General features: G+C 51.7%; 10 protein-coding genes across 10 annotated transcripts; 3 read left to right on the top strand and 7 right to left on the bottom strand.

Annotated features, from left to right (window-relative positions):
• Nucleotides 1–352: 352 nt before the first annotated feature.
• BDV14DRAFT_198552 (uncharacterized protein) lies at nucleotides 353–4,148 on the top strand (the record flags this gene model as incomplete). The annotated part of the gene is made up of 6 exons (XM_073772996.1): nucleotides 353–404; nucleotides 451–861; nucleotides 961–1,047; nucleotides 1,105–1,574; nucleotides 3,423–3,813; nucleotides 3,922–4,148. The coding sequence occupies 6 exons, from the start codon at nucleotides 353–355 to the stop codon at nucleotides 4,146–4,148; spliced, it is 1,638 nt and encodes a 545-aa protein (XP_073629706.1).
• Nucleotides 4,149–4,635: 487 nt separating this feature from the next.
• On the bottom strand, nucleotides 4,636–7,949 carry BDV14DRAFT_170535 (DUF803 domain membrane protein). The gene is made up of 2 exons (XM_073768220.1): nucleotides 6,443–7,949; nucleotides 4,636–6,393 (listed from the first exon to the last, which is right to left on the bottom strand). Exons 1-2 carry the CDS (start codon nucleotides 7,425–7,427, stop codon nucleotides 4,931–4,933), a joined length of 2,448 nt encoding a protein of 815 aa, XP_073629705.1. The 5' UTR covers nucleotides 7,428–7,949; the 3' UTR covers nucleotides 4,636–4,930.
• Nucleotides 7,950–8,223: 274 nt separating this feature from the next.
• Nucleotides 8,224–11,781, bottom strand: BDV14DRAFT_188693 (26S proteasome subunit P45; the record flags this gene model as incomplete). The annotated part of the gene is made up of 4 exons (XM_073771103.1): nucleotides 8,224–10,019; nucleotides 10,235–10,278; nucleotides 10,556–10,805; nucleotides 10,860–11,781. 4 exons carry the CDS (start codon nucleotides 11,779–11,781, stop codon nucleotides 8,224–8,226), a joined length of 3,012 nt encoding a protein of 1,003 aa, XP_073629704.1.
• A 600-nt stretch (nucleotides 11,782–12,381) lies between these two features.
• Nucleotides 12,382–14,095, top strand: BDV14DRAFT_170529 (E2 ubiquitin-conjugating protein UBC1). The gene is made up of 4 exons (XM_073768219.1): nucleotides 12,382–12,923; nucleotides 13,008–13,341; nucleotides 13,396–13,700; nucleotides 13,753–14,095. Exons 2-4 carry the CDS (start codon nucleotides 13,081–13,083, stop codon nucleotides 13,925–13,927), a joined length of 741 nt encoding a protein of 246 aa, XP_073629703.1. The 5' UTR covers nucleotides 12,382–12,923; nucleotides 13,008–13,080; the 3' UTR covers nucleotides 13,928–14,095.
• A 354-nt stretch (nucleotides 14,096–14,449) lies between these two features.
• BDV14DRAFT_198547 (TFIIH complex kinase subunit CCL1) lies at nucleotides 14,450–17,524 on the top strand (the record flags this gene model as incomplete). The annotated part of the gene is made up of 3 exons (XM_073772995.1): nucleotides 14,450–14,785; nucleotides 14,848–15,750; nucleotides 16,559–17,524. 3 exons carry the CDS (start codon nucleotides 14,450–14,452, stop codon nucleotides 17,522–17,524), a joined length of 2,205 nt encoding a protein of 734 aa, XP_073629702.1.
• Nucleotides 17,525–17,797: 273 nt separating this feature from the next.
• Nucleotides 17,798–19,357, bottom strand: BDV14DRAFT_34454 (uncharacterized protein). The gene is made up of 2 exons (XM_073776590.1): nucleotides 18,561–19,357; nucleotides 17,798–18,496 (listed from the first exon to the last, which is right to left on the bottom strand). Exons 1-2 carry the CDS (start codon nucleotides 19,191–19,193, stop codon nucleotides 18,071–18,073), a joined length of 1,059 nt encoding a protein of 352 aa, XP_073629701.1. The 5' UTR covers nucleotides 19,194–19,357; the 3' UTR covers nucleotides 17,798–18,070.
• Nucleotides 19,358–19,460: 103 nt separating this feature from the next.
• Nucleotides 19,461–20,279, bottom strand: BDV14DRAFT_198545 (uncharacterized protein; the record flags this gene model as incomplete). Its single annotated transcript, XM_073772994.1, has 3 exons — nucleotides 19,461–19,649; nucleotides 19,708–19,720; nucleotides 19,789–20,279. The coding sequence occupies 3 exons, from the start codon at nucleotides 20,277–20,279 to the stop codon at nucleotides 19,461–19,463; spliced, it is 693 nt and encodes a 230-aa protein (XP_073629700.1).
• A 724-nt stretch (nucleotides 20,280–21,003) lies between these two features.
• Nucleotides 21,004–22,890, bottom strand: BDV14DRAFT_188690 (ATP-binding cassette family ATPase ARB1; the record flags this gene model as incomplete). The annotated part of the gene is made up of 2 exons (XM_073771102.1): nucleotides 21,004–22,272; nucleotides 22,324–22,890. 2 exons carry the CDS (start codon nucleotides 22,888–22,890, stop codon nucleotides 21,004–21,006), a joined length of 1,836 nt encoding a protein of 611 aa, XP_073629699.1.
• Nucleotides 22,891–23,444: 554 nt separating this feature from the next.
• Nucleotides 23,445–24,675, bottom strand: BDV14DRAFT_34372 (HPP family protein). The gene is made up of 2 exons (XM_073776589.1): nucleotides 24,162–24,675; nucleotides 23,445–24,113 (listed from the first exon to the last, which is right to left on the bottom strand). The coding sequence occupies exons 1-2, from the start codon at nucleotides 24,510–24,512 to the stop codon at nucleotides 23,514–23,516; spliced, it is 951 nt and encodes a 316-aa protein (XP_073629698.1). The 5' UTR covers nucleotides 24,513–24,675; the 3' UTR covers nucleotides 23,445–23,513.
• Nucleotides 24,676–25,502: 827 nt separating this feature from the next.
• Nucleotides 25,503–26,768, bottom strand: BDV14DRAFT_198542 (putative NAD binding Rossmann fold oxidoreductase; the record flags this gene model as incomplete). Its single annotated transcript, XM_073772993.1, has 4 exons — nucleotides 25,503–25,714; nucleotides 25,780–25,867; nucleotides 25,922–26,325; nucleotides 26,393–26,768. 4 exons carry the CDS (start codon nucleotides 26,766–26,768, stop codon nucleotides 25,503–25,505), a joined length of 1,080 nt encoding a protein of 359 aa, XP_073629697.1.
• Between the last annotated feature and the right edge of the window lie 189 nt (nucleotides 26,769–26,957).

The raw sequence follows: 26,957 nt of genomic DNA, 5'->3' as shown, positions 1-26,957 counted from the left end.
GGGGCTGGTCTGGGCTGTGAGAGGATAGCATGGATTAAGATGTTGAGTTTGAGGCTGTCAGAGTCAGAGTCAGGGTCACAGTAACACAGTCTTATCTCCACCCCCGGTCCGAGAATTCCTGCGCCTGCCATTGGAACACCTCCTTCCTCTCCTTGCACTCTCACCACCTGCTCGTGTTTGCTACTTGGATTTGCTTCTTCATGCTGAACTCCCTCAGCCTGAGCCAGTTCAGCCCAGATACCACGACTATGCATTGCCTCTTAAACACGACCATGGATAGTTCTCTGCTCTCCTGCCCAACCTCGCTGGCAGAACACCATCCAAGCGTTGGTTGCGACTTTAATCCTCCAAAATGAGCCCCGAAAACAGTGCCGGAAGAATCCACAAAACTTCCTTCATCGTGAGTATACCTTTACAATCCCCTGTCTGACAGAGAATAACGTTGCACAGGTATCTACATCTTTTTTTTCGGCTTTGCAGTCCTCGGCGTCCTCCTGAGATGCTTCATTCGATTTCGCGTGCGCCAAAGCCGAATTGCCGCGGATGATACGTTCCTGCTTGTAGCCTTCGCATTACTGATCGCTAGCATGATAATCATGTACCAGGAGGTTATTGACCGAATGTATGTCGCCTACTCTTTGGTTATTGGCGTCGAGGGCGTGGTGCCTCCTGCCGACTGGCGAGACATGTCATCCAAATTCCATCTCTGGAGCAGTATCTGCCTCACCCTTGTCTGGCTTTCCTTCAGCGCGGTCAAGCTCAGCTTCCTCTTTTTCTTCAAAACTTTGAATGATCGTCTTCGGCCTTGGATGATCTACTGGTGGGCCATAACGATCTTCAACGTTGCCGTTTTGATCTATGGTTCAACAATCTGGTTCATCAGCTGCCCATATTTCTTCGATGACAGAAGCGTACGAACCTTTTATCTCACCTTAATACTGCTTTGACTAACTCTCATAGTAACATGCTCAACCGGAGATCGCAACCGAATTATCGTTGCCGAGTCTGTTGTACTCATGGTGATGGACACCGTCGGTGATATCCTAAGTATGTGATTGATATAACTCGGCACTTCTAAGCGCTGCGTCATTGACAATATTACAGTCCTCGCTATCCCTTTCTCCATAATCTGGAGGATTCGAGTCCGGCTGTCGCAAAAGATCATTCTCACCTGCTCTCTGTGTTTGACCATCGTCATGATTGCCTTGTCTATCGCCCGCGTTTGCGGTCTTGTCGACGGTGATGCTATTGACTCAATTTGGCAAACCTATCGGCAGTTTTTGAGTTCTGAGATTGGTGTTTTCCTCGCTTCTGCGGTCGCTTTTCGATCTTTCTTCACAGCCCGCACCCAAGCTTCCAACCCGATCCGGTATTCCATCAAACGCGCCCTAAAGCAATCCTTAAGCGGTTCGAACAGCCGGCGCCGAGACAACCTACGCAATTCTTGGTACCTTATGCCTGAGTCAAAATTGGACCCTCTTTCTCAAAGTAACACCACCGGGCCAGAAACGCAGTCAGGCGCTCCGACTGCCCCCTTGGAGGGCGATAATGACCCGAAAGGCATTCTGCATAGGGTCCAACACAGCCATTCCCGGTCTCGGTCTGAAGAGACTTCGGATTCGCTGAAGCAGCATCAAGTTGACACAACCACGACAAGGATGCCCGGTCATTACCTGTAGTGAGGACAGCTTGCCGTGCGCTATTCCAGGCACCTCGCACCATAAGGCTTGCGATCAGCCTTCTCCAGGGTTGTCTATCTCTGAGCAGGGATTATTCCTCCCACCAGATCTGCACGTCTCTTCCTTTCTTTAATTTTTTTTTTCTTTTTCCAGCTCATTTGATTGCGGAGGCTTTCCCACGTCAGCGCCGGTCGTCTTGCAGCGTCCTCAGTCTAGAAGCTAATTTACCTGCTTGAATTGCGGAGGCTATTATCTCGTAAGCTTGCGATGCTCTAAATAGCGAGGCTACTCATCATTTTCTGTGGAACATGAAGCGCGGGCACTCCAACCAGCCGTGACCCGCGGTTGACGAATCATACAACACATACAACACATACAGCACAGTATAACTGCTGATCATACTCTCTTCAAAGACTTATCATGCATTGTCTTTCCCCAGGAAGGTCTCGACTTTTAGCTTTATTCAAGACCACACAGCGTATCACGAACCCTGGAACCTCCAAAATCCACCTCCATAATACCTCAGAAACGCCTTCAATGTCCAAGCGAGGAGCTCTGATGGTGTTTTGTCTCAGCTTCATTGTTACGCTATGCCTGTTTGCAGCATCGACTTCGATCCCACCGTGCATTCTACGCCAGTGTCTAGTGTTTGCCTTTCTTCTGTGCATCCCATTTCTGGCCAGTCATCTTGTGGTCGCCGCGATTGATCAGTACGTGGGGTTCCCCGCACCTCGAAGGACCGAAATGTGATGACCGGGTGGGGGACTCCCTACGGTAGTCTTGTTTCCAATCCGCCAACGCCGACTGCTGCGTGTCGCCAAGATACGAACCCTACTTCATCATCCACGCTGCGGCTGTTCAATGGTCGGACTGCCATGGAGAAGTAGGCAGTGGTTATCAAATCTGCAATTCGTTCTAAATAAGTATGCATGTCAGATTTGCCTTCGTCAAAGACGTTGCAACCCCTCGACACATGGAATCACCCTGTCCTACCACCGCGGACTATCAGGAATGAGCTTCAATAGGCCAATGCAACCGTGCGGCTTACTGCGAGATATTCTAAGAGTATAGAGAGGCTGTAAGCAGCCTTTCCAGCACCCTGTCGAACGCCTAAGAGTGTCTTGCGTCTACTGATATCTTTCAGTCATAATGTGGTTTGCAAAAGATTATGGTTGGGGACCGCGAGCAATGGCTCATTCAAGGATTTGCGGCCCAATACAGCTCGCCCATCACGGACGGAGTAAGACTTTGGGTCAGACTATCAGAAAATGTCGACTTTTAGAATGGCCCTATAAACTTCGAGAGATCATTTCCTTTGTTGCTTGCAGGATCTGCCCGAGTATCCGCCACTCCTTAGCCTTCCTGCACTCTCATGTGTCTGTCTACTGCTCTATAGAGTAGCTCTATTTCTGTTTATATCACACACTCCAGGGAAGGCTGAGCTCAAGCATCCACCTTATGCAGCTTGCCTCACCGGACCTCTGGGAATGCTACCTCTGGCACTGCTTTGGAGTCCACGCAAGTTCATTCTCTCGCCCAAGTAAGTCAAATCCCTTTTGATATTCGGGTACATCTGCTCATTCAGGATTTAGAAAGCTTTTCTGGAGAGCCCATCCCCTGCATGTCATTTGAATTCGATGCTATGGCGTCCCAGGACTTTGCTTTCCTTTGGGGGTGAGTTCACTCAAGCCCTAAGACCCGTCTTTCCAGTTACCCAGCAGCTGACTTGCAGTTTATTAAAAGAGTGTGCTGAACAACGTAATCGTGGGTTCGTTTTGGACCACCCTCGAGGTATTCAAAGACCTCACTCTACTCCAATGCATTCGCAACGAATTCCACTCCTGCCTTCTCTCTCAACCAGTCTCAGTGGCAGCGGCAGGAGAACTCCAACAGGAAGAAAAGAAAAAGAAGAGTGAAAACAACCCGCAATTAAAAATCAACATCGAAAATCTCCTCCAACAGCCCTTCCTCCAAGCAGTCTTTGCCGAGACCCTCCACCTTCGCGTAAATGGATTTTTCCTCTGGCGCGTCTCGCACCACGATATCAATGTCCGCGGATGGCACATCGCGAAAGACCACTACGTTGCTACACACCAGATACCAGGGCACATGAATCCTGGTTTCTGGTCCAGTGGTGATAACGCAGAGCACCCGGTGGACGAATTCTAAATCGGGAGATGGTTGAGGGTGCGGTCGCAGTCATCCCCTCCCCATCCCACAGACCCTAACCTCGAATTCACAGCATCTGCATCAAAAGGCACATTCATGCCCTTCGGCAGCGGAGACCACTACTGTCCCGGCCGGCGCTTCGCAAAGGTAATAACGCTCCTCTGTACCGCGCTGCTGGTGGAGATGTACGACGTTGAGATCCTCAGTGATGCCATGAACGTCGGCATGAGTATGCGGAATTTCGGTTTCGAGATGTTAGGGCCTGACCAGGCGATTAGTGTTAGGATGAGGAGGCGGTAGATCTTTGACGGGACTTGTTGCGTGGATTGGATCTATTAGCTAGGTACCTGCCTACCCGGTATATGTATCGCGGCTGCGACATTGATACTTGTGGTGGGCTGTTGGGATGTGGCTTGTATTTGAGCGGGTCTTTCTTGCTTGTCTTGTCTTACATATCTTTATATATATAGTAACGTCAACCGTTGTTGTTTGATCTAGTGTCACATACCCCATATCCTGGTGTTACCTTTGAGACAAGTACAATTTATAATTATCTCGCGGTCGCTCCTTCCAAAATTGTCGGTTGGAAAGCGGGTGCATAGACGAGGAAGGTACGTTCCTCTAGGTCCGTGAGGAAGGTGCGATGATGGTCCACTACCTACACAGGCGCATACCAACTACTAACCGCTTTTGTAATAGTATTCAGGCGTAACTACCTAGGCACATAGCCTAGCCCACTTCAAGCCCTACCGTTACCATATACTGAGAAATATCCGAATGAGTGGAGTGGAATAAGAGAATAGATTCTTCTAATTACAATTCACATAGTGGGTAACATGAACATGAACATGCTATTAACAACGAGAACGACAAAGAGAACGAGAATAAAATGGTATCAAGCAGCCACCCTGTGTAGTGTAAGTAAGGGAACAAGCAGTATGAAAGAGATGAGTTGGGATATACCATCCAACAAAAGGAAAGAAGCAGACAGGAAGGAGTATGAAGCAGACAATATGTACCCAGAACATTGAATACAGAAGGAAAAGAAAAGAGAAAAGAGCATGCACTAGTCATGGTAAAGCTCAAGCATTCGCATCTCCTGATGCCGGCTGGTGGTCATCTTGGCTAGAAGACCCATCTCCTTGCGTCTGCGTCTGAGCCTGAACCTCGTCAGATTCCTTCTGACTTTGCCCCTGACTCTCCTTCCGCTTCTGCAGAACACCACCAAGCCAAGGAACAGTCTTACTCCAAGAATCACTCAGACTTCTCAACCTCGAAATAGTAGTCGGGTCATCAGAATTATTCCTCAATATCTCGCCACCTTCAACACCAGGCGTCAACTGTCCCACACTAACAGGCGCAGTAGCAAGTCCCTCCGGATCAGCAGGCGCGGTAACAGTTGAAGCGCGCGGATTATCGCCCCAGACACCGGCGTCGGGATCCTGGAGTAGGTCCTCGGCACCGCCGTCTGAGTCGCGGAGGATATTTTCCAAGACTGAGGTGCTGGGGTGCTTCTTCCTGTTGCGGGGTCTGGGTGTTCTTCTTTCTTTGACGGGGCTCATTTCGCCGCGGCGGATGGAGTCCGCGACGACGGCGCTGAAGCCGCCGGAGAGTGTAGAGAATAAGGGGCCGGGCGAGAAGTGCGAGGAGATGGAGTTGCGGGCTTTGCGGGCGGGAGGGGTTTGAGGGACTGTGTTTGTTCGGGGTTTTGATGCGTCTGTTGCTCCGGGGCCGTCTGCGTCTGGGGCGGGAGGGAAGCGGAGGAGGACGGTGGAGGTGGTTGCCTTTTGTAAGGGCTCTCCTGGAGGAGTGCTTGGGCGCTCAGGTTGGGGTTCCGATGTCGTTCGCTCAAGAGACTCGGCCCAGGGGTTTCTTAGTAGGGATATAGGTTGCGATGAGGAAGATGAACCCGGTGAAGGCTCCGCTAGGGAGTCCGCTGCCACGGATCCAGCAGGCGAGGGAGATGTGACTGATATTCCTGCGCGCGGGGTGCTATGGCTATCATCGAGGTCTTCAAGTCCCTGGCTGAGCAGCGAGCCTGCAGGTGACTGGAGAGCACCATCGAGAAGATCCGGGCTTCTCGGTCGTGGTTTGTTCTTTGTTTGAGCTGGCAGAGGCGGAGACAGATCGAGTCGGTCCTGATACCGCTCTCCTGGTAGAAGACCAATGGCTTCTTCTTCGTCAGTTGAGTACGATGACTCGTCATCGGCACGCACGCGTCCACTGGTGATGAAGTAAACACCAAGGAATGTGAGGAGACAGCCACCCACGAACTTTGCAGCCCGGGCAGCCGTGTAAGCTTCGAAATCTCGGTACAAGATTGCACTTCCAATGATGACGGAGAGTGTGAAAAGAACGAATTGGGTTGGGATCACTTGAGTAGAGTCGAACCGCTGCAGAGCTCGGTTGATATACCGGATCTGCATGAGGGCGCTGAAAACGAGGATAAATACCAGTAGGTAGGTGATTGGGAACGTGATAATGTGCCACAGCGTAAACGATAGTAGCGAGGAAACGCCTTTCGTTGACAGCGCAGTATATCCACCTGCTTCAGTTAGCAGCCGTCCCTAAAATTGAAGATTGTTCCAACATACCAAACAGAGCAACCAGCCCAACATCTATCAGGATCGTCCTCGGTCCATACTTGCTACTAGCCCACATAAGCGCAACAATAAGCCCGGCAGTAAGTCCCAGATAAAGCTCAAACTCCCACTGCGTAATCATCACCCAAATATCATGAGGCCCAATCTTCTCCTCCGACGACTTCGCGCTCAGCACAACCACCACAGCACCCGCAATAGCAACAAGGACGCCCCAAAAGTCCCTCTTCCGAAACTTCTCCTTCAGCATGAACGGCGCAATAACGCAGTTTGAAATGAGCGCGACAACACCTAAAGGCGACACAATCGACGCAGGCGCGAATCCGTAGGCCATGAAATTGCCCGTCTCGCCGAGCGTCATGAGGATTATCCCCGCCCACCAATACGGCGAACGAAGGTAGGACTTGCGCCTCCCAGCTCCTGACCCATTCCCACTACCATTCCCACCCTGTACCGTGCGATCCGATACAGCCGAATCAAGCAATCCGTCTTCTTCACCGTGGCAATCCGACTCTTCGTCTCTGTAAGGGTCCGACTGAACTGATGGTTCATCCTGATACCGCTCAGCCGGCCCCTCAACAGCCCCATACGAGCTCCCCGAGACATCTCGTTGGTGAGACCTCTTCCAGTTCCCATTGCCGTTGCTATTCCCGTTCTGCTGCGCCTTCTCGTGTTCCCATTCCTTGTCTATCCGGATGTGCGCGTAGCGCTGGATATTCAGCGCCAGCGAAATGAGTACGTTCCCAGCTAACGCGGTTATAATTCCTATCAAAGACGACCACTCGTATTCTCCACCTTTATGTTCGTGGTCGTGTCCGAGGGAAGAGGATATCGAGAAGGGATGCGGCGACGGCGTGGGAGTCGGGCTTGTGAGGGATATCGGCGTATGTATCAATATCGGCGTCGGTATTGCGGTAAGTGTGGAAGAGAGAGCTGCCAGCAGGCCAGCTGCTAAGGGATATTCCTGCGAAGAATCCATTGTGCTCGAGATGCTGATAAATGAGACGCAAAGGTTAGACAATAGCGAAAGAATGAAGGCACGGCCGCTTCAGGTCCGCCGCCGCGATAAGATCAAAGAACGGCTTCGGAGTGCCAAAGATGTACAGGGGTCTAAGCCCGTGATATTTCGAAGATCTGAATGAGTTCAAAGAAGGTAATCATGCTGAAGAGGGAGAGGAGGTCATCGTAACGGGCGCCCCTGTGATAAACGGTGTCGACTGTTGACTTGTCGGATTGCAAGAGCTGTCTGACGGTACAGATCTCGAGCAATAGACGGAAATCCGCGAGAACCGAACGACGATAAAGTGGTGTGAAGCGAAAGGCGCAGGGAGGAGAGGTGGAGGAGAAGAGGACGGTCGCAGGTGCGGAGCAGGGCCGGTTAAGCTTGGAGACTAGGCGCGACCATCGTATATAGCGCTGCGGAGAAATTCGATACGATCACAACAGGGTTTGATTGAATCTGGGTCACCGAGGGGTTATCGATTGGTTTATCGAGGTGCTGTCGACCAGCTTAACTGCCATTGGATTCATCCAGCAGGCTGCAATCTGTGCCGCACTTAACGTCATCAGGCATAGAGAGATCCCTTGCTGCATGGCGGTGGTACAAAGATGGTTGTTACCTGATTCAGATACTTTATTGCCTAGGGGTCATATATTGATATTGCTAATAATCCCCTACAATTTTCTAACACCCACAGAACCCCTGCACAATGAACTTTGAATTGGTATAATTACATCTCAGGGTCATAAATCTATATCAAACCGATAACCGACTTTTACCGTCTGGCCTTCTTCCTATCCGGCTCCGGCTTTTCATCATCACTTAGATCACGGTAAATAGTCGTAGGTTGCGTCTCTTTCCAAGCCTTTGTAAAAATCGGATCCTTCTCGGCCTTGTCTGCGTATTTCAGCAATGCCTCGCGAGGATCCTCATCGCGCATCGAACTAAGCGGGATATTCTCTCGGATATGTCTCTCGTCAGGCTGCGACTTGGCGAATGGTGTTTGCACTGGCAGGTGAGGTCGTCGGGGGTCCCTTGAGCGACCGGATGCCGTAAGTCCAATTGTAGGGTGTCGTGCGGACCAAGTCGCGGAGCTGTAGTGAGGAACGCCGTTCGAGCCAACGACCACCGAGTCTCCTGAAATGCCCTGGGCGAGGTTCATGGTGCGTGTTGGGTCGTCGTCGATATGGCGGCGCTTGGGCGCCTTGGACATGACCAGCGCGGCGCCCTTGGTTGACATGGTCGGATTGTATAGGACATGGGTTTCTGCGTTCGCAGAACCGGTCAGAATTTGGTTGAGCTTTTCGTGCCACTGCACTGTGATTAATGGCGATCCTGGTGTAACTGGCGTGACAAGTTCAGGCTTCAACGTAGCTGGGTTGAGGATGTGCAGATGGCCCGTTTCTGAGCCCGTAACAACATTCGCAGAGGATGGTGAAAAGATAATGTTTGACGTCGGGTACCGCGATGAGCTCGACGGGTGCGCAACAGTCGTAATCGGCTGCTTAAACTTCCTCGTATCCCATAGCTTGATAGTATCATCTCCGCCTTTGGTAATGACAAGCCGTCCATCAGCACTGATATCAATACCGCTCGTCCAAGTATCCCTCGTATGCGCATCCCTAACCTCGGCGCTCGGTCGCGTATAAGGCCCATTCCCACTCCACATCATCAAGCTCCCATCAAGCGCAGCAGCAACAAGAACATCCGCACCACCTTGCTTCGGCGAACCCCAAGCGACAGCAGTCATCTTGCTCCGACCAGCGGAGCCAGCAACCCTCGACTTGTGCATAATCACCTGCTTCTGCGACCTCCCGATATTCGCATCCCAAATCCGTACTGTGCTATCCGTTCCTGCGGTCGCGCACAGGTTCTCGTTCGTCGGAGACCATACTCCGCTCGTAACCTCTGAGACATGGCCCTTTGTATTGTGCATGTCCCGCAGGTACATATCACCCTTCACGAATTCGGTAACGGTCTCGCCATCGCGATCGAGGATCCGGGGTTGTGGTGTCGCCGAAACGACAAGAACATATGCTGGTGAAATAGTATTGAAAGCGGCGTAATGCACCGCATGCGTTTCCTGCGAAGCAGACTGCTTCTTCACGGAGGGATCAACGGACTTGAACGATCGAATAGTCGACGGCGTCATCGAGGCAAAATCATGGAGTTTCAGCGAACAATCCGTAGACCCAGATATGAGTCGCGACCCCGACGGGTCAACGGTTATAGTTGTAACTGCGCGCTCATGCGTCTTCATCACGAGCTCATGCGAAACGGGGAACTCGTCCTCGTCATCCGAATCCGAATCGTCGTCGTCTGAATCGTCCGAGGCACTATCCGCCTTCTCCTGACCAACAAGCCCCGCAGGACCGATATCATCATCGTCGTCGTCGGACTTCACTCCGTCCTCATCTTTGATGGTCTTAACGGTCGTATCGTTGGTCTCTGGCTTGGTGGCGCGTTTGCTCTGGTCGATTTGAGCAAAGACGTCGGTTTTCTTCTCTTGCTTTCCGAAGCTGCTGGGGAAGAACTGCTTGAATGCTTCCTCGTCGAAGCCCTCCATGACTACTAGATATAAATCTGCTGCTTCTTGAGAGGATGTCACAGGATCGCAAGCTTGTCGGCGAAGTTGACTCGGAATCGTCGGTTTGCGTCAATGTTTGCAGTGTTTGGCTGGCTTCTTATCTTATCGGCGTGCCTAGGTTCGTCTGGTGATGACGCGCGAAGCTCCTCGCTGTGGATGTTGATTATGATTACAAATTGCGCGAGAACCTGCTGAAGACTCGGTTTCGATACGTGGATGAGAAGAAGCAAGTGCCAACTCTCACTGGGGAGTCAATATATATCGTAGGGCTGCTCGAGAAAGTATGCGTGTACATCGTCAATATCAATGGGAGACTCAAGAGTCCCAAATATATAGTCCGTCCAGACAGACTGTGTGTGTCAACTGTCCGTTTGACGTTACGAATTTTAAGAAGATTGTCTAATATACGTGTCTGACGCAAGATGTCACGAAACGATTTAAGTTGTTAGATTAGAATACACAAGTTCTATAGCACAGTGACAGCGCCAATAAAAGCACTACACCAAACATGTGCATCTACAAATACAGTCCCTCCACTGGACCGCCATCCTGCTTCGTCTTCATGATACGCTCGCGAGCGGCGCGGAAGTCGTCCATCTGTACTCTCATACGGCGTTCTCGGAGAGCCATCAGACCGGCTTCCGTGCAAATGGCGCGGATGTCGGCACCAGAGAGGTCGTCCTTCTGGTTAATAAACTCGTCGAGGTCGACGTCGTCTCCGAGGGACATCTTCGACGTGTGAAGAGTAAAGATCTTCTTCTTGGTGTTTTCTGGGTTCTGTTAGCATGTTGTCCACATCTGTTTGTTGGTAAAGGTCAACTTACGATCGGGGTTCTCGAACAAGATTTTGCGGTCAATACGTCCAGGACGAATCAAGGCAGGGTCGAGGGTCTCAATCTTGTTCGTGGCCATGATGACCTTCACGTCTCCACGGTCATCGAAACCGTCCAGCTGATTGAGAAGCTCAAGCATAGTACGCTGAATTTCACGCTCACCACCAGAAGTCGATTCATAACGTTTCGTACCGATGGCATCAATTTCATCAATGAAGACGATTGACGGCGCGTGCTCAGCCGCAACTTGGAAGATCTGTCGCACTAAACGGGGACCATCTCCAAGGTACTTCTGAATCAACTCACTACCAACAATACGCAAGAATGTAGCACTGGTCTGGTTCGCAACAGCCTTTGCAAGTAACGTCTTACCGGTACCAGGGGCACCGTAGAGAATGACACCCTTGGGCGGCTTGATACCCATCTCCTCGTACAGCTCAGGGTGAAGGAGCGGCAACTCGACAGACTCTCGCACTTCCTGGATCTGGGATTCAAGACCACCAATATCAGCGTACGACTCAGTGGGTGCCTTGTCGAGCTTCATCACCGAAACCAGCGGATCCGATTCCTCCGTCAGCACACCAACAACCGAGACTGACTTGTGATGTAGGAGAATGCTGGCGCCGGGCTCGAGAAGATCCTTGTCGACGAACGACATAATAGAGACGTAGTACTCGGGGCCAGTGGCGCTGGAAACGATCGCGTGGTCATCGTCGATCAGCTCCTCCAAGTTACCAACGCCCATCGGGCTTCCCCTCATGTCATCGACCCGACTGCGCTCATCCGCATTTCTGTCCTCCACGTCTCCTGTGTTGGCAGCACCCTGTGTAGCCGATGCCTTGGCTTTCCGCAGGCGTTCCATGTTCTCAACGTACTCTTCCTCCAACAGGAGGTGATCGTGGACGCGCTGCATCCGGAGATATCGTAATTTACATCTTGATGTCGGATAGATGTCTGGAAGCTTTGATGCGGTGCTGGGTCCGGCGGCCTTGCGCTTCTTACGTCCGATGCGAGTGGTAGGAGGCGGCGGTGGTTCGTACTTAGGCTTGTCCTTCTAATTAGGAAGCATTAGCATCGCGACAAGAACGAGTATCCATAGCGGAAATAAACAAAGGCCTACTTTTCTATCCTTGGCGTCCTTCTCGTCGCCGGGGGCGCCTCCGCCGATGTTGGACTGCTGGTTACCCTACACGTAATAGGCTTGTCAGCTGGGAGCAACGTGGTGAAGAGTGAGGATACCGACCATAGTCCGGGAAGGTGTGAAGAAGAGAGATTAGAGGCCTTATATGGGTAGAGTGAGATGCGGTAGGATGATCAGTCGAGAAAGTGATGGGGGATGAAAGGGAGAGGATGACGGGGAGCTTGGATAGCAGCTTGACGCAGTTTGGAGCTGTTGCTGTTGTCGCCTTCGTCAGGCCTTGGCATTGATTATGTGATAACAGACCACGTGACCATTACCAACCTTTGTCCTCAGCGCTCAGTCCGGAACCCAATCGTCCCGATGGTGAGTGGCTTGGAGGTTGACGCCAGTAAGAAGCAGCCTGCTGCAGTTGAAGTGAGGCGTTCTCACGACGAGGCGGTTCGTTTACTGCTACGTAGGTGGAAAGGGAGTATTGGTGGCTGAGGCAGATCCCGATGTCGAGTCATTGCGAGTGTAGAGTTGTTGCTCATCCTATCAAATAGTCCGAGTCGAGTCCCTTGTGGTGGTGTAGAGTAGAGTTGGCGTGTTGCAAAAGAAAGCATATTAAAGCTGCGGGAACCTGCCTCTAGCGACAATCTGACCCATCTTCGACCTTCGCCTGTCGCCTGCTTCCATTCTCTCTCGCTCTATTTCTACCTAATCGCCGTCAACCTAGCGGATAGTTTCTTCCCAAGCATTCTACTGGCCTGCCTAGCTACACTAAGATAGGTTGCCTCCATCTCCATCCGCGGCCCCTCCAGCGTCCAGCTTCCCCTCCAAGCCTGCGTGAGGCTCTGTCGCAACCCAAGCGCTTCCACTTTCAGTCCTATCTCCAGCGCACATAATACACGTCATCTTCCGTGACTCGTTTCTGAGTTGGCCTTTCCTCTTCTTCTATCTTCCTCTCTTCTAAATGTGAAGTTCGTCCAAGTTTCTCGAGGCTGACTAGAGTGCCCCAGGCTCCTAGCTTCCCATTCTCTCTAGCTGTTTCCATCGCATACATATCATTATCATTCGTTTTCATCAATACCGATGGCGTCCAACCGAACTCGCCGTATTGCGAAAGAGATCGCCGATATTCGCGCGGACACCCACTCCCAGATCACTGCGGAGCCGGTAGGAGATGACGACGATGTCACACATCTTCAAGGATCGTTTCCAGGACCCCCAGGCACAGCGTACGAGGGAGGAACATACAACGTCGACATCAAGATACCCACCGAATATCCGTTTCGACCACCGGTGATGAAGTTCGTCACAAAGGTCTGGCATCCGAACGTTAGCAGTCAAACGGTTGGTCTACCTTCAAAATAGCTCGCTGGGTTCTTTTGTGTTGACAATCCATAGGGCGCTATTTGTCTTGATACTCTGTCGTCCGCCTGGTCGCCTATTCTTACCATTAAGGCTGCCCTTTTGTCCTTGCAGTCCCTCCTTAGCACACCGGAACCGAAAGACCCGCAAGACGCCGAGGTTGCCACTATGCTGATTCATAACCCCAAAGAGTTCGATCGCGTTGCGCGCGAGTGGGCAGCGAAACATGCGGGCGCTCCAAGAAAAACCGCCGGAGAAGGTAGTGGTGGTGCGACAAGCGAGTCCCTGCGGGAACTGGAGAAGAAAGAAAAAGAATCGCGAGAGAAGGAGGATCTGTCGAAGTACGTGTCAAATCAAACAACAGAACGAGACGACCCACTAACATATTCACAGGTATGATGGATACAACAAGCAACTGATCGATCGATTTGTTCACATGGGCTTTGATGTAGATCAGGTGGTGTCTGCCTTCAACTTCTACGGTATTGATAGGAATGGTGGTGAGGACTATGAATTAGAGGAGGCTTATATGGGTGATGTGACCGCTCGTCTCCTCGGGGAGCCGTAAGGCGTGGGCGAATCTGGTTGCAGGAATTTACTAGGATGACTTGACGAGCACGGTGCCTGGCGAATAATTATTGCTATCTCTTTATTTGTTTTTTTTTTTTTTTACATTCGGCTTGGGTATGCGAACGAACATTATGTTGACACGTTTAGTTTACATGCAGATTCTCCATTCTGATAGTAGTCGTCTCTCAAGACAGTATTCATCTCTTTCATAATCATTTTGCCTTGTCGCATAGTGTCGATGGAAATTCATGATCTACCTACAGTAGGCAGCGCTGGTCCGGGCGCTTCTAGCAAATTACCGGATTGGGAACGGTATCGATAAGCACGTGGATCCCTTGCGTCTCGACTTTTGACTTCACCCTCTCTCTGCCTTCAATTCCCAAGAGAAATACCACCCGAGAATGAGTACATGAGATCATGCTTGCATAGAAAACGGCTGTCCCCTACACTACCACTATTTGACATACAACAAAATTAACCATCGCGGAAACGACGGAGCCAACGATCACTTCCGCACACCATGATCGAAGACGACTTCTACCGCACCTCTTCACAGTTCCGCCTGTGGTCTTTCACTGAAGACTCCTTGCGATCAATACGACAAAATACAAATAGACTTGCAAGTGATCGAGTACGAGGGGCGCTTCGGAGGGCGCGCGAGGCGCGACAATCCGCCAACTCTTCTGCGACAGGCACACCCAATCCAAATAACAGCGATGCGGACAGCAAGCCGGAGGAGGAGAAGGATATCGAGTGCTTGACACCGGAGGAGGAGCAGGACTTTGTGCGGTATTTCTGCGAACAGATCATACAGCTCGGAGAGAGCTATAAGCCTCCACTGCCGACGATAGTGAGGGTATGCAATCTGGCGTCTTCAATCTAGCTGAAGTGCATCTCGCTGACTAGAACTACCAACAGGCCACTGCAATCCAATACCTCCGCCGCTTCTACCTCACAAACTCCCCAATGACCTACCACCCTAAAACCATCATGCCGTGCGCTCTGTTCATCGCTACAAAGACCGACAACTACTACATGTCGCTGCGCCAGTTCGCCGACGGTGTCCCTGGCGATACCTCAGCGGAGGATATCATTACCCCCGAATTCCTCGTTATGCAAAGTCTCCGCTTCACTTTCGATGTCCGACACCCTTTTCGTGGCCTAGAAGGCGGGATCATGGAGCTTAACGCCATCTCCCAGGGCCTAGGCCAACCAGCACCTCACCTCCCACACCAAACAGCAGACTCCCTCCGACAAACCATCTCCTCCCTCCCACCACCACCAAACAACCCCCAGTCCTCATCAATATCAGATCGCCTTGCCCGAGCCCACCATAATACTCGGGAGATCCTCAAAGCCGCCGCTCAAATGACGGACGCTTACTTCCTCTACACACCCTCTCAGATCTGGCTGTCTGCCCTCTCTATAGCCGACCAACCTCTCGCGGAGTTCTACCTCGAGACTAAGCTCCCACCCGCACCACCAGCCAATGACCCCGCCAACCCAATAACACATCTCCGCACCAAACTCACCCAAACTCTAACCGCCTGCACCGCCCTCCTAAACTCCTACAGACCACTCGGTTCCGATCCAGATCAGAAGAAGGCTATGCGCCGGATTGCAAAAAAATTATACCACTGTCAGAACCCCGAAAAGGTCAATCTCGCCGGCCAGAAGCGCATTCCTGCAGCTGCGGCGGCGGCAGCAGCTGCTTCTGCACCAGGTAGCGAGACCGCGACGCCAGACAGCGAAATGGAGAGGCTAGCGAAGAAAAGGAAGCTCGAGGCTGAGAAGAAGAATGATATTTTTGGAGGGGAATTGGTAATGGAGAGGACGAAAGAGAGGCAGGGATAGTTTTAATCGAGAGTTTAAAAAAGGACGTGGTTATCTAACATCAGCCTTGAATGAATTCCACTCAAAATGAATAAACTCACCACCGTGTCTTCGTCTCACATACAGTGCGACAACCCTCAAGGAGTCCCCTTCGAGAAGTTCAATAAGCAACCTGCTCGCCGGCCAACGTCGAAAGGTTACCACATGTGGCAACCCTCCAGCCGGCATGGAGGAGCAAGACCGCATAAGGATAACCTCAGCTGCGCGAGTTCATGGCTCGACTATTCTTGAATAGCATCGTCCAGCTTGGAAAATGCATCGCCGCTCGCAAGTTGAAATTAGCAACGAAAGCTGATAGCTAGTAGGTAAGGTGGTACTTTCCCTCCCGGGCGTTTTGTGGTGGTTGCCCCCGGCGTTGACTTAGGGCTATCTACCTAGGTACTAGATAGAGACCATCACGATCATTAATATGCACCAATAGCAATTAAATACTTATGCGAATCGTTATACTAAACTACCAAATCAACCCCAAACCACTCGTTAGCGCTATTCCTTTCTATCCCCTTCTTCGAGATGTTGGTGCCTACCAAACCCATTCAGCACTCCGGATCCAACAACCGCCAACCAACAAGGACCGACGACGTACAGATGGCTAGAAGCAAACCGGCCAGCCCGGTAGCATGCTCCCCAAGCCCAGAGGTAAGTCAAACCCAAATCGCAAAAGCTTATATTGAGTCGTCGGGTCCCGGTCCCGGTCACTGACTCAACGCTTTCTCTCTCTCTCTTCAAAAACTAGAACTGGTGCGGTATCCTTGTAAAGACCATCAAAGACCCGCAGAACCCCGACGAACTCTTTACACGAATGCCCCTTATCACGCACGACGGTATGAAAGCCGTCGGGAACGCCGACGGCATCGCCCTCCTCCAAAGACTCGACTCGCTCGAAGCAAGACTCCAAAACCACGATCTGCAGCTCCGCGAGCAAAACGAAAGACTCCAAAACCACGATCTGCAGCTTCGCGAGCAAAACGAAAGACTCGGAAATCAAGAGCTGCTGCTCCGCGAACAGAACGAAAAACTCGGACTGCAGCTCCGCGAGCAAAACGAAAGACTCCAAAACCACGATCTGCAGCTTCGCGAGCAAAACGAAAGACTCGGAAATCAAGAGCTGCTGCTCCGCGAACAGAACGAAAAGCTGGAGGTCCAAGACCGCACACTCAGCGCCCAACAGGGCGAAATTCTGCGACTACAGAGAAACAGGCAACAAACAGCCATGATACACCGGGAAATACGTGCCTGCGCTCTCGATGATCTTGCGGACGGTACCACCACCACCACCACCACCACCAACAACAATGGAGTCAATCGAAGTCGACATGCTAGGAACGCCTACGTCCATGGCGGGGATGTTTGTGGTGATATCGAACTCCTTAGCCACTTGGGCGAGTTTTCGGGTAGGACTGAGGCCCGGAAACGGGTCTTTAAGACCATTTATGCGGTGGCGTTCGAGACGTGCCGTGTAAGGGATGTTCGTTACACTGAGGATGAAAGAGTCGCGGAGGCAATGAATGTTCATGCCAACGTGTTGGTTTTGGATCGGTGGAGGACTGAAGAGAATCGCCACCGAGCTCAATACATAAGCGGTTGCTGTTTGAGCCTCATTCAACAGTGGATCATGAAAAGAGACGATCTTTTTGAGGATGGGTCTATATCTCTGGAGTCTTATCAAAAGGCCATGGCCGCTTACTATTCCTGGCGGTAGTAATAGGTTGAAGAAGTCTGATCATGATGTATGGTTTAGGGATTCAGTTTCTTAGATAGCTTATTAGTCAAAATCAATACCAATCGTTGCTCCATTGAGTGAAAGTTTGGACAAAGTGATGTAGTTCCTTAAAACTGCACAATGGATCTGCAGCATGCCCAATCTCATCGGTCTAGTGACATGGTCTTTCTAGATAGTTAAAAACACAATGCAAATGTGCCCGAGCGTAACAACGCCCCTGATCACCCTCATGGCCACTAGTTGGAGGAACTCATAACGCGGTGGTGTCGTGGGCGCCCGGGGGTCCGCCGAAGCGGATTCGTGACGGTGGCAGTAACAAAGGGATCTAAAGACTGGCTGACCGGAATGTCATCAGCAGCACTAGAATCTTGGTCCGCAGGAGGGGTCACGTTAGAATGACGAAAAATCGAAGACAGGCGCAGTCGGTCTGTATCCTCCGGCTCAAACGGCTGGAGACCAAGATCAAATGTGTTGAGAAATTCAGCATACTGAATCAATGCTGCTTCGACCAATTCTAGCTCCTGCTCAAGCAAAGTGTTTCCATTGCGGTTCCTTGCTGTATCCGCAGTAATGGGGGTGCTTATATGGGCGAGCCAAACGTTCTTCAAGTGCCAGTGTGCGAAGAGAGCACCCATAGCCGCTGCCTCTTGACTCAGGTCTTCGCGGGCTTCGGTGGTGCGGATCATAGGCAGGCGCATGAGCTCGGGGTTGTGGCGGAAGTTGGCGGACTCTGACATTTCCCCAGATTGTCCAGGGTAGTCTGGCCTCGACGATCTTCGCTTCTGTGTTGTACTCACGCATGAACGTGAGCTGAGAGAACACAGGTCCGATGTAACGAGGGGTCGTGCTGAGAATAGAGTACCATTGTGGGCTGAAGAAGCGTCGCATGTACTCGTAGGCAGCGGTTTGGGAGGAATCGGTGGTGAGGGGCGTAGGGAGCATAGTGCTCAACTTGTTCTCAGTTAGCCATCATTCTCAATGTCGCTCGCGCGCTCGATCGCTCGCCTGCATGTACCCATGGATTGAAGTCATCAGACAAAAGCTCGCGGGAGTATGTGGAAATGTAGTTCCAGAGCTCACGCAGAAGACATTCGGTCGAGAGAGGGATACTCGCTCTGTTGGTAGCCTGGATGGGATAGACATGGCCATTACGGACCGACAGTATCTCGTCTCTTGCGAGCTGACTCCACGTGAAGCTGATAATTTCAGGCGCATTAGCCCCCGGAATCTTCCTGGTGGTATTAACCCACTGGTAGATGTGCTTCATTATACTGTGGAAAACCGGAGCCATATACTGCGAATCAGTTTTCATGATTCTGGGCCACGGAGGGAATCGAGCTTCGGGGCCCAGCAGCCGCAGGGTGTGAAAAAGCTTCACGTAATCCTCGTCACAGAGCGAATGAAGGAAAATTGGCCTGCGGTTTTTGTAGCGGACACCACCAACCACTACGCGTTGCCCAAGGACAGGGAATCCAGGATCTTCATCATCTTGGTGGGCAGGACGTAGGGCACTAAGATCGAGCCGATGGAGCTCGCCGGACACTTTGTGCCGTGCAGTGAATAGGAAGTCTTGTGGCCAACAGGGGAAGAACAAGGCGCGCAGATTGTACTTGGAGAAGTTCTCCAATACGGCGATGAAAAAATCCATGTCCTCTGGATCAACCACAAAGACATTGTCTCCGAAATGTTGTTCGAATCATCTTTCGATGGCGTCAAAGAGCTCGAAGGATACAGCCGGGTAGTGGCACGCAAATGCCCTTGTCAGCTGGCTCACTACGACAACTGATCTTCCCTATGGATGAGAGACTAGTTTCTCGATCCTGGACCTCCACTCCTCGTTCTTCAGCAGCGGAAGCCAGTTCGTGACTACTCCACTACTGGGAAGAAGGGCGCAGAGGAATTCGACGAAATTTTTCTAAGAGGACAGGATGTCCGACCGTGTTTCTGCATTGAATTTGGCCCAGATGAAATGCAGAAATGAGAAGTCGTCGCCGAACGACCCCTTGTGTCTGGCCACGGCACCATTGTACCGGAGGCGAACCTGAGCCATCGGATCGCTTGCAAGCATATCGTAGTCGTAAAGCTCGATCGTCCGCGTCGTGGACTATGGGCCGATGGCTGTTAGCCAAGCCCACCAAGCTGGTTTGATGGATGAGACGTACCTTGGTGTCCGGACTGTCCGTGTTACCATTGGTAAATACTCCCTCCTCAACGGACGCTTTGAGACCATTTAAGCGAAGGACAGCAGCTCGTCAATGTTGTCCGGCATCCAGAGTGAATTGACCAACTGGTCCTTCAGGTGACAGAGACATGTCAATGGTTCTGAGGTCGGTAACTTCCAATCTAGTAGGGTTTTCTTCCGCAAAGCTTTGAAGCTTGTCGGATGTTCGGCGGTGTCAATCAGGCGCTGTATCAGGACGGGATCAGCGCTAGCTTTGCAGTGATTCTCGACATCAAATCGCCTGATGCTCCGAGTGAGATCGTCCACCAGGGTCTGTACATGCTTCTCGCTAAGGGGCCGATTTGCTTCCATCCGTTGACCCCAAGTAGGATTCAACCAGGCGAGGTCCACGATTGCCACCAATCTTCGACTCTCGTTCAAACTGGCTTTTCCTATGTCAAGTTTCTGAGGGGTATCAGTGACGTTGATGAATCTTCTCTTCTTGGCTCGTCCACCTTCGTCGTTGCTGCCCGTAAGGTCGGAGATCGGAAGGTGTCCGAATGGGGCGGTCATGGTGATGAATGGAGAGTGGATTGCTGATGACTGTAAGTGATGTTCAGGGACGTAGGATTATGACCGAAAGACGACTAAAGAAGGACCAAAACGTCGGCGAGCTGGTGATATAGGATTAAGAGGTCGGTATTGAGATGAAGCGAGAGGTTTGCTTAACACTGGCCTACCAGAGGTGACGGGTCATCCATGTGTTATGTGCCATGGGAAGCAAGGCACCATTGAGCAAGTTTCATGGCAGCTGAGAAGCGATAGTAACAGGTGCAGGTGTGCCGACATGGGAAGCTGTAGACAGGCTGTTTGAGAGAGTTTACTGATGTTCGAATAGTAAGATCAGAAGCCTTACTTCCATTACGCGCGCAAGCGACCCGTGGTAAGAAACATGATGGGGCTACGGACATGCCAAAGCAAAGAAATCATATTCACCCTCCAAGAGAAAAGTCTAGGTAATGGAAGGATGGATAAGGTATGAAACACAGGCCATCTAAACTAAGCAAAGCACCCAAAGAAAATAAAAAAAGCAGATATCTCCTGACGCAAGCAAAAGGGGGATTGATCCCCTATATCCTATCAGCCCGGGACGGGTCATCACTCCCGGGCCTGACAGATAGATAGAACTTTCAGACAGAAAACTTTTCCTCTTCTCCCACGTTGTATCATGATCTAGCATGCCAGTCGTAAAAGAGAAAAAGGGTATTTTTTTTTTCAGACATCAAATGCGTCAAGCTTAGACAGCACCCTCGGAAATCATCTTCTTGCGGAGGTGGTTCTTGTACTCTCCGATGCTGCCATCCCACCGGCGGACGGTCTTGTGCTCGCATACCATGATGTCCTTGGCAATCTTGTCGAGGAGACGGAAGTCGTGGGACACGACAACGACACCACCGCTGAAGGCCATGATGGCATCGGCCAAAGAGTCAATGGTGGGGATATCGAGACCGTTGGTAGGCTCGTCGAGGAGGATCATGTTGGGGGATTCGATAGCAAGCAGAGCGAAGACGATACGAGACTTCTGACCTTCGGACAGGGTGCCCATGAGAGCGGTCTGGGCCTCACCGGAGAGACCGTAGCGACCGAGCTGTTGACGCCAGTACTGGAAGTCTTGACTCTTCTCGGGGAACTTGTCACGGACGAACTCGAGAGCCGACTTGGTGAGGTCGAGCTGCTCAGCGGAGTGCTGGGAGTACATGCCAAGCTTCAAGTGGGTGTGACGGGAGACACGACCACCAATGGGGGAGAGCTTGCCGTTCATGAGACGGAGGAGGGTAGATTTACCGACACCGTTGGGTCCGACAAGGGCCGTTCGGGAGTCCATGTCGACACCAAAGTCGAGGTGCTCGTAGAGAGTGTCCTCCCAGTTACCAGAGTATGAGAAGGAAACGTCGTCGAAAGACAGGACAGGAGGAGGAAGCTTGTCAACATCGGCAAAGCGGAAACTGAAGACACGGTCGGGGATGACAGGCTGGATGAAACCATCGGCCTCCATCTTGTCGAGAATCTTCTGGCGAGACTTGGCCTGACGCACCAAGTTGGCGTAGGTACCAGCAGAGGCAATGAACTTCTTGATGTGCTGGATTTCCTCCTGTTGTTTGTTGTAGGCCTTCATCTGGTTGGTCTCCTGTTCGGCACGGGTCTTGTGGTAAGAGTCGTAGTTACCACCGTAGTACATGAGCTCCTTCCCGCGCATGTCGATCATGTTTGTGCAGACTCCGTTGATGAAATCTTGAGAGTGTGAAACCAGGACGAGGGTACGCTCCCACTTCTTGAGGTATTCTTCCAACCACACACAGGCCTCGAGATCCAAGTGAGCAGTGGGGTCGTCGAGTAGAAGGAGAGAGGGCTTGACGAAGAGGGCCTTGGCGAGAGCCACACGCATACGCCAACCACCGGACATGTCCTTGGTCTTCTTGTGAATTGTCGTCTTGTTGAAACCGAGACCAGTCAAAATAAGCGAAGCACGGGTGTGGAAGGTAGAGGGGTCCATTTTGTCCATGCGCTGATGATCAGTTAGCATAATTCAAATAATTTAGGAAATGAGGTAACATACGTCGTACAGATCCTCAAGGATAGGGCTGTCGGGGCCCTCCTGCTCCAGAATCTCCTCGGCCTGCTTCTCCATGCGGTCAAGCTGGTTCTGAGCCTCAGTCACAACCCACTCGAGGGCACCAAGGTCGCTAGGCGGGGCACCCTGGTTCAGAAGGTAGATATCGATGTGCTCGGGGATAGGGAATTCGCGGGCATCGATAGCCTTGAGCAGCGTAGTCTTTCCGCAACCGTTCTCACCGAGGAGACCGTAGCGACGACCGAAGTTAAGTTCGAGAGTCGAGTCGGTAATGAGGACCTTTCCGTGGAACACAAGCGAGGCGGATGTGACCTTTGCGTCGCGGGAAGAGGCCATGGAGGAGAGCACACCGGTGGTGACACGGTCGGACAGACCGTGCTTGTCCATCTGAGCTGTGAGCTTCTCGACCTCCTTCATCTTGGCGTCGGTGGTGGCAGGCTGGTCTTCGGCACCAGACTCGACGGGGGTGTCGTCCTTGGACTTGCCGGCCTTCTTAGTCTTCTTCTCATCGCCACGCTTCGCCATACGGGCGGCCTTGGAAGCGGAGACCATCTTGGCTGTGTTGTTGATAAGGAAGGGAGGGAGATGGGATAGGAGGGGGGGATCGTAGGAGGAGGTCTGACGTGAAGACGAGAGAAGAGGGAAAAAATGAGAGAGAGTCCTGCCTGGGCGACAAGAGTGGACCACCAGTAAAAATAGCGGGGGGCGAGCCTTCCTTTGATGGTGGGGGAGTATGCGTGCCTTATCGATACCAACAGTATCTATCAAGATACTTTGTCGGTAATTCAAAGAAAAGGTGACTATCCAGTAGTCTATGCAGAGGCAGCAGTGGAAGGAGAGGAGAGAATAAAGAAGATAGAAAGACAGAAGAGAAGAACAGAGATTGCACGTCGGATTGTGTTCACGGTGTTGGAGCCTGAAAGACGCGGCCAAAACTCTGAAGGTGGACCGCCAAGGTGGACTATCATTGGTCAGACGACGTCATTCGAGGGCTGCCGTGGCGGGGCTTGGCCTGATCAGGCACTAGCAGTCACGTGAAATTGTCCCTCATACAAATCTGACTAATCACCGCCTTTCTATTGATCGATAAGGCAGGAACGACGCATAGTTCAATGTCATGTATGGAAGGTGCCTTATTATGTATGCTATTATGTACCGTTAAATAATCTAAACTCTCAACCATGCTTCATCCGCTCACTGATCCTCTCCAACACCTCTTTCTCATCTGCATCCAACCACAAATTGTCCGACCACTCAACATTACCCGGCCGAATAATAACCTGCATCGGTTCTGAAAAGTCAAACTCGGATGATCCTGAGTCACTACCCTGCTTGACTGCCGGTGCGCTTTCAACGTCCTGCGGCTGTGCCTTGACTTTCGGCTCTGGCTTCCCCAGCGGATGAGGCGTCCACCAGTACACCGGGAAACGACGCTGAATGTTGTTGAGCAGCAAAGCCACCGTTAACATCAGACATACGCCCAGCAACATGATCGGTATCAGCCACCAACCAACTCCTTGGAGTTCTGTGGCAGCAAGTAGAGCCGTTGCTCCAGCAGGTGGGTGAACCGTGTTGGTCAGAAGCATTGCAACTGTCGTGATAGCACATGCCAGAGCCCCAGCAATTTGTGGCTTGTCATGAGCACTAGGATTGAGGCCGAATAGCTTCGCGATGGCGACACCGATTATGCTTGCGAGAATCTGACTGAACAGAGCATTTCGCGGTTGCGCAAACGGTGACTCGATGGCGCAGAATTCGAGAACAGCAGCAGCACCCTATGAAGGTTAGTATGTCATTACACGGGTTTGATATCATATACGTACAAAACTGCCCACGATGATTGGCGCATCGAGTTCGCGGAACTTGGGTACATGGAGGGAGATCTCCGAGATGAGAAGGACACCACCAAAGACCGAGATCAATGCCCAGAAAGAGATAACAAGATTTCCCAGTGCCTTCTGCGGCTTGTCTCCTCTATATCCGAAAAAGTGCGAGACTGGCCGCGGTAACATGTGCCATGGGGGTGACGGCAGAAAGGGGTTGAGGATGGCATCAATGTCGAAGTGCCAGCGGGCAAAATCAAGACGGTGTCGACGTTGATGTTCAGAGGAACGCCGCGAGGAATGTGAAAGCTCCCTTGCGGCGCCACGATCCCGCTGCATGTTTCCCGTCATACTGTATGCGCCGGCCGTAAGTCGATATTGGTGGCGAGTCTCCCAACACTGGTTCAATGAACAAACCTCCGCTGCTCAAAACTGGGACTCGACAAACAGATATAAGCACCAGGAGCAACCGAGCGGCCCGAATACCAATCCACAGCAGTGGAGCGAGCAAGGGAGAGTATGCCTGAGCGTGGACGACGCAAAACCGGATCAGCGGACTATATACCCACCACCAGCAACGGAACAGTCTTCTAGCCAAGGTTTACCCCAGACAGAAAAGCCAATTTCAACTGAATCTGGTGCCTTCCGTCAGGACAGTCAGATCAGCCAGCGAGCTCGATGACCTTGACGCGGCGAAAGAGTCCATTTTCAGTCGCGGCATGGCGAACAAAGAGCGCAGCTGCAGTAACCGGGATGGGTGTATCTCCGCGGAGAGCAGTTCTTTATATGGGATGCAGACTTGAAATTGAGAAACGGAGGACCGTGAGGAGAGACAAGAGAGACACGGATGAGCAACACAGCAGCATCCTGGCACTCGTGATGTTCTGGCTCTTCCACTCACGGCGTTTGGGTTGGGTAACAGAAACTACGCATGCGGTTTAGCGCCACATTGGCCGAGGATCTTGTACGTAACTTATTACAATGAGGTCATTTGCCGTATTTTTGGTTGATCAGACTGACAACACTGACAATGGCATACAGAGAGTTTCGGTTGACGAGGTATGTATTTTGGAGGCTCTATAACTATGTCACTGATATGATAAGAGCAAGACTAATGCGGTTCAGTCCATGAGATCTAGCGGCAGTTCGAAATCTGCACTAGATGATCGACGATCCCCGAACCACCAAACAGGGGCCGACGAACCCCCGAGTATACGCCGTTTCCATCTCTCCGCACGAGCCCGGTATACCTTCTCCTCACCCCTCACGCGGCAAGACGAGTATACTCCTCACAGAATCTTCCAGGTACTCTGGTTACTTCTCACGGCAGGTTTCCGCAGTCTAGAAATCCAACGTCTTCCCCTGCTTCGAACTCTCCTGCACCGTCTCAATCAACCGGATGATCTCGGCTGCTTCTTCGCCGCTAGCAGGGAGGTCTCCCTCGCCTGCCAGCGCGCGCGCCATCTTGCGGTAGTACTCTGACCAGGTGGGTGGTTCGACGGTGGGAGTTACTTCGCGGATGGGCTTGCCGTCTTTGATTGTTGTGAGGGTTCCTTGTGGCATGTTAGTTGATTCCTTAACATGGGCAAGGGAGAGGAAGAGGGAGGACAAGGCATACCGTATCGCTCACTTGGCTCGCGGCCGTACCCGCTGTCACTGGGCTTCACGCCAGCCTTGAGCTGGTCTTCTTGGATGTCGAGGTGGAACTGTCGCTGTTAATACCTTGCACCCATTGATAGAGGAGCTGAGTCGAGACCAACCTTCTTAAAAGACCCCTTCTCACCCCGAACCCAAAACCTCAACTGCTCCTCCTCAGCACTCACAACCCCAGCCTTAGCCGTAACAAGCAATCCACCCTTATAATGCAACAAAACCGTAAAACTATCCTCGTACCCCGAGCTATTCACCTCGCGCTGCGTCCCCACGAACCCCGTCACGCGCTTGGGCTTACCAAGGAGATGAACAGCTTGATCAAGCAGATGCGAACCGAGATCATGGATTGCGCTTCCGCCGGGGACAACCTTGTTCTTCCATTTCGAGACGGCGGGGGCTGGTTCCTGCGGACGGTGTCTGTCAAAGTGTGTTTCGAATTCCACGACGCGGCCGAGGGAGCCCGTTTTGAGGAGTTTTGTGAGTGTTACGTAGTCGGCATCCCAGCGGCGGTCTGTAGCAGTTCCTCGTTAGATGCGAGTGCCTGGAATAGGTTATATGTGGATTATTGAAAGACTTACTCTGATAAACAGCCAAAAACTTCCCCGCCCTCTTCGCAATCTCCACCAACCCCGCTGCCTCCTTATAAGTCGGCGTAAACGGCTTTTCGCAAATAACATGTTTCCCATTCTCCAGCGCAAGCTTCGACAAATCAAAGTGTAGATCCGGGGCCGTTGTAATCACAACAACGTCGACATTGCTGTCCTTAACGAGCTCCTCGGCAGATCGGTACGATTTGATACCAGGGTGGTCCTTTTCGGCGTCGTCGTCTGGTTTGGGGGTCCGCTGGTTTATGGCGTAGAGCTTGAAGGCGGGGACGTCGAGGATGAATGGGATGTGGAAGGTTTTTGCGCTGAAGCCGTAGCCTACTATGCCGATGTTGTAGGTTTTGGACATTTTGGCGGGGTAGCTGTTATTCAACGTGGAGAGGTAGGTTTGGGATGAGATGCGGGAGGCGAATGTGGAAAAAACTAGGGCGGAAAGGGCTTTATATGAACACGTAAAGACAATTGAATCTAGAATTTCTAAGCAAGAGTCATAAATGACACCTAGAAGATAGCTGCCAATGTGAATGTGGGGGAGTCC

This window comes from Aspergillus stella-maris (genome assembly GCF_047715825.1).
Source record: "Aspergillus stella-maris strain CBS 113639 unplaced genomic scaffold BDV14scaffold_17, whole genome shotgun sequence".
In the NCBI taxonomy this organism is placed as follows: Eukaryota; Fungi; Ascomycota; class Eurotiomycetes; order Eurotiales; family Aspergillaceae; genus Aspergillus; species Aspergillus stella-maris.
This window is presented reverse-complemented; position numbering and strand designations above follow the sequence as displayed.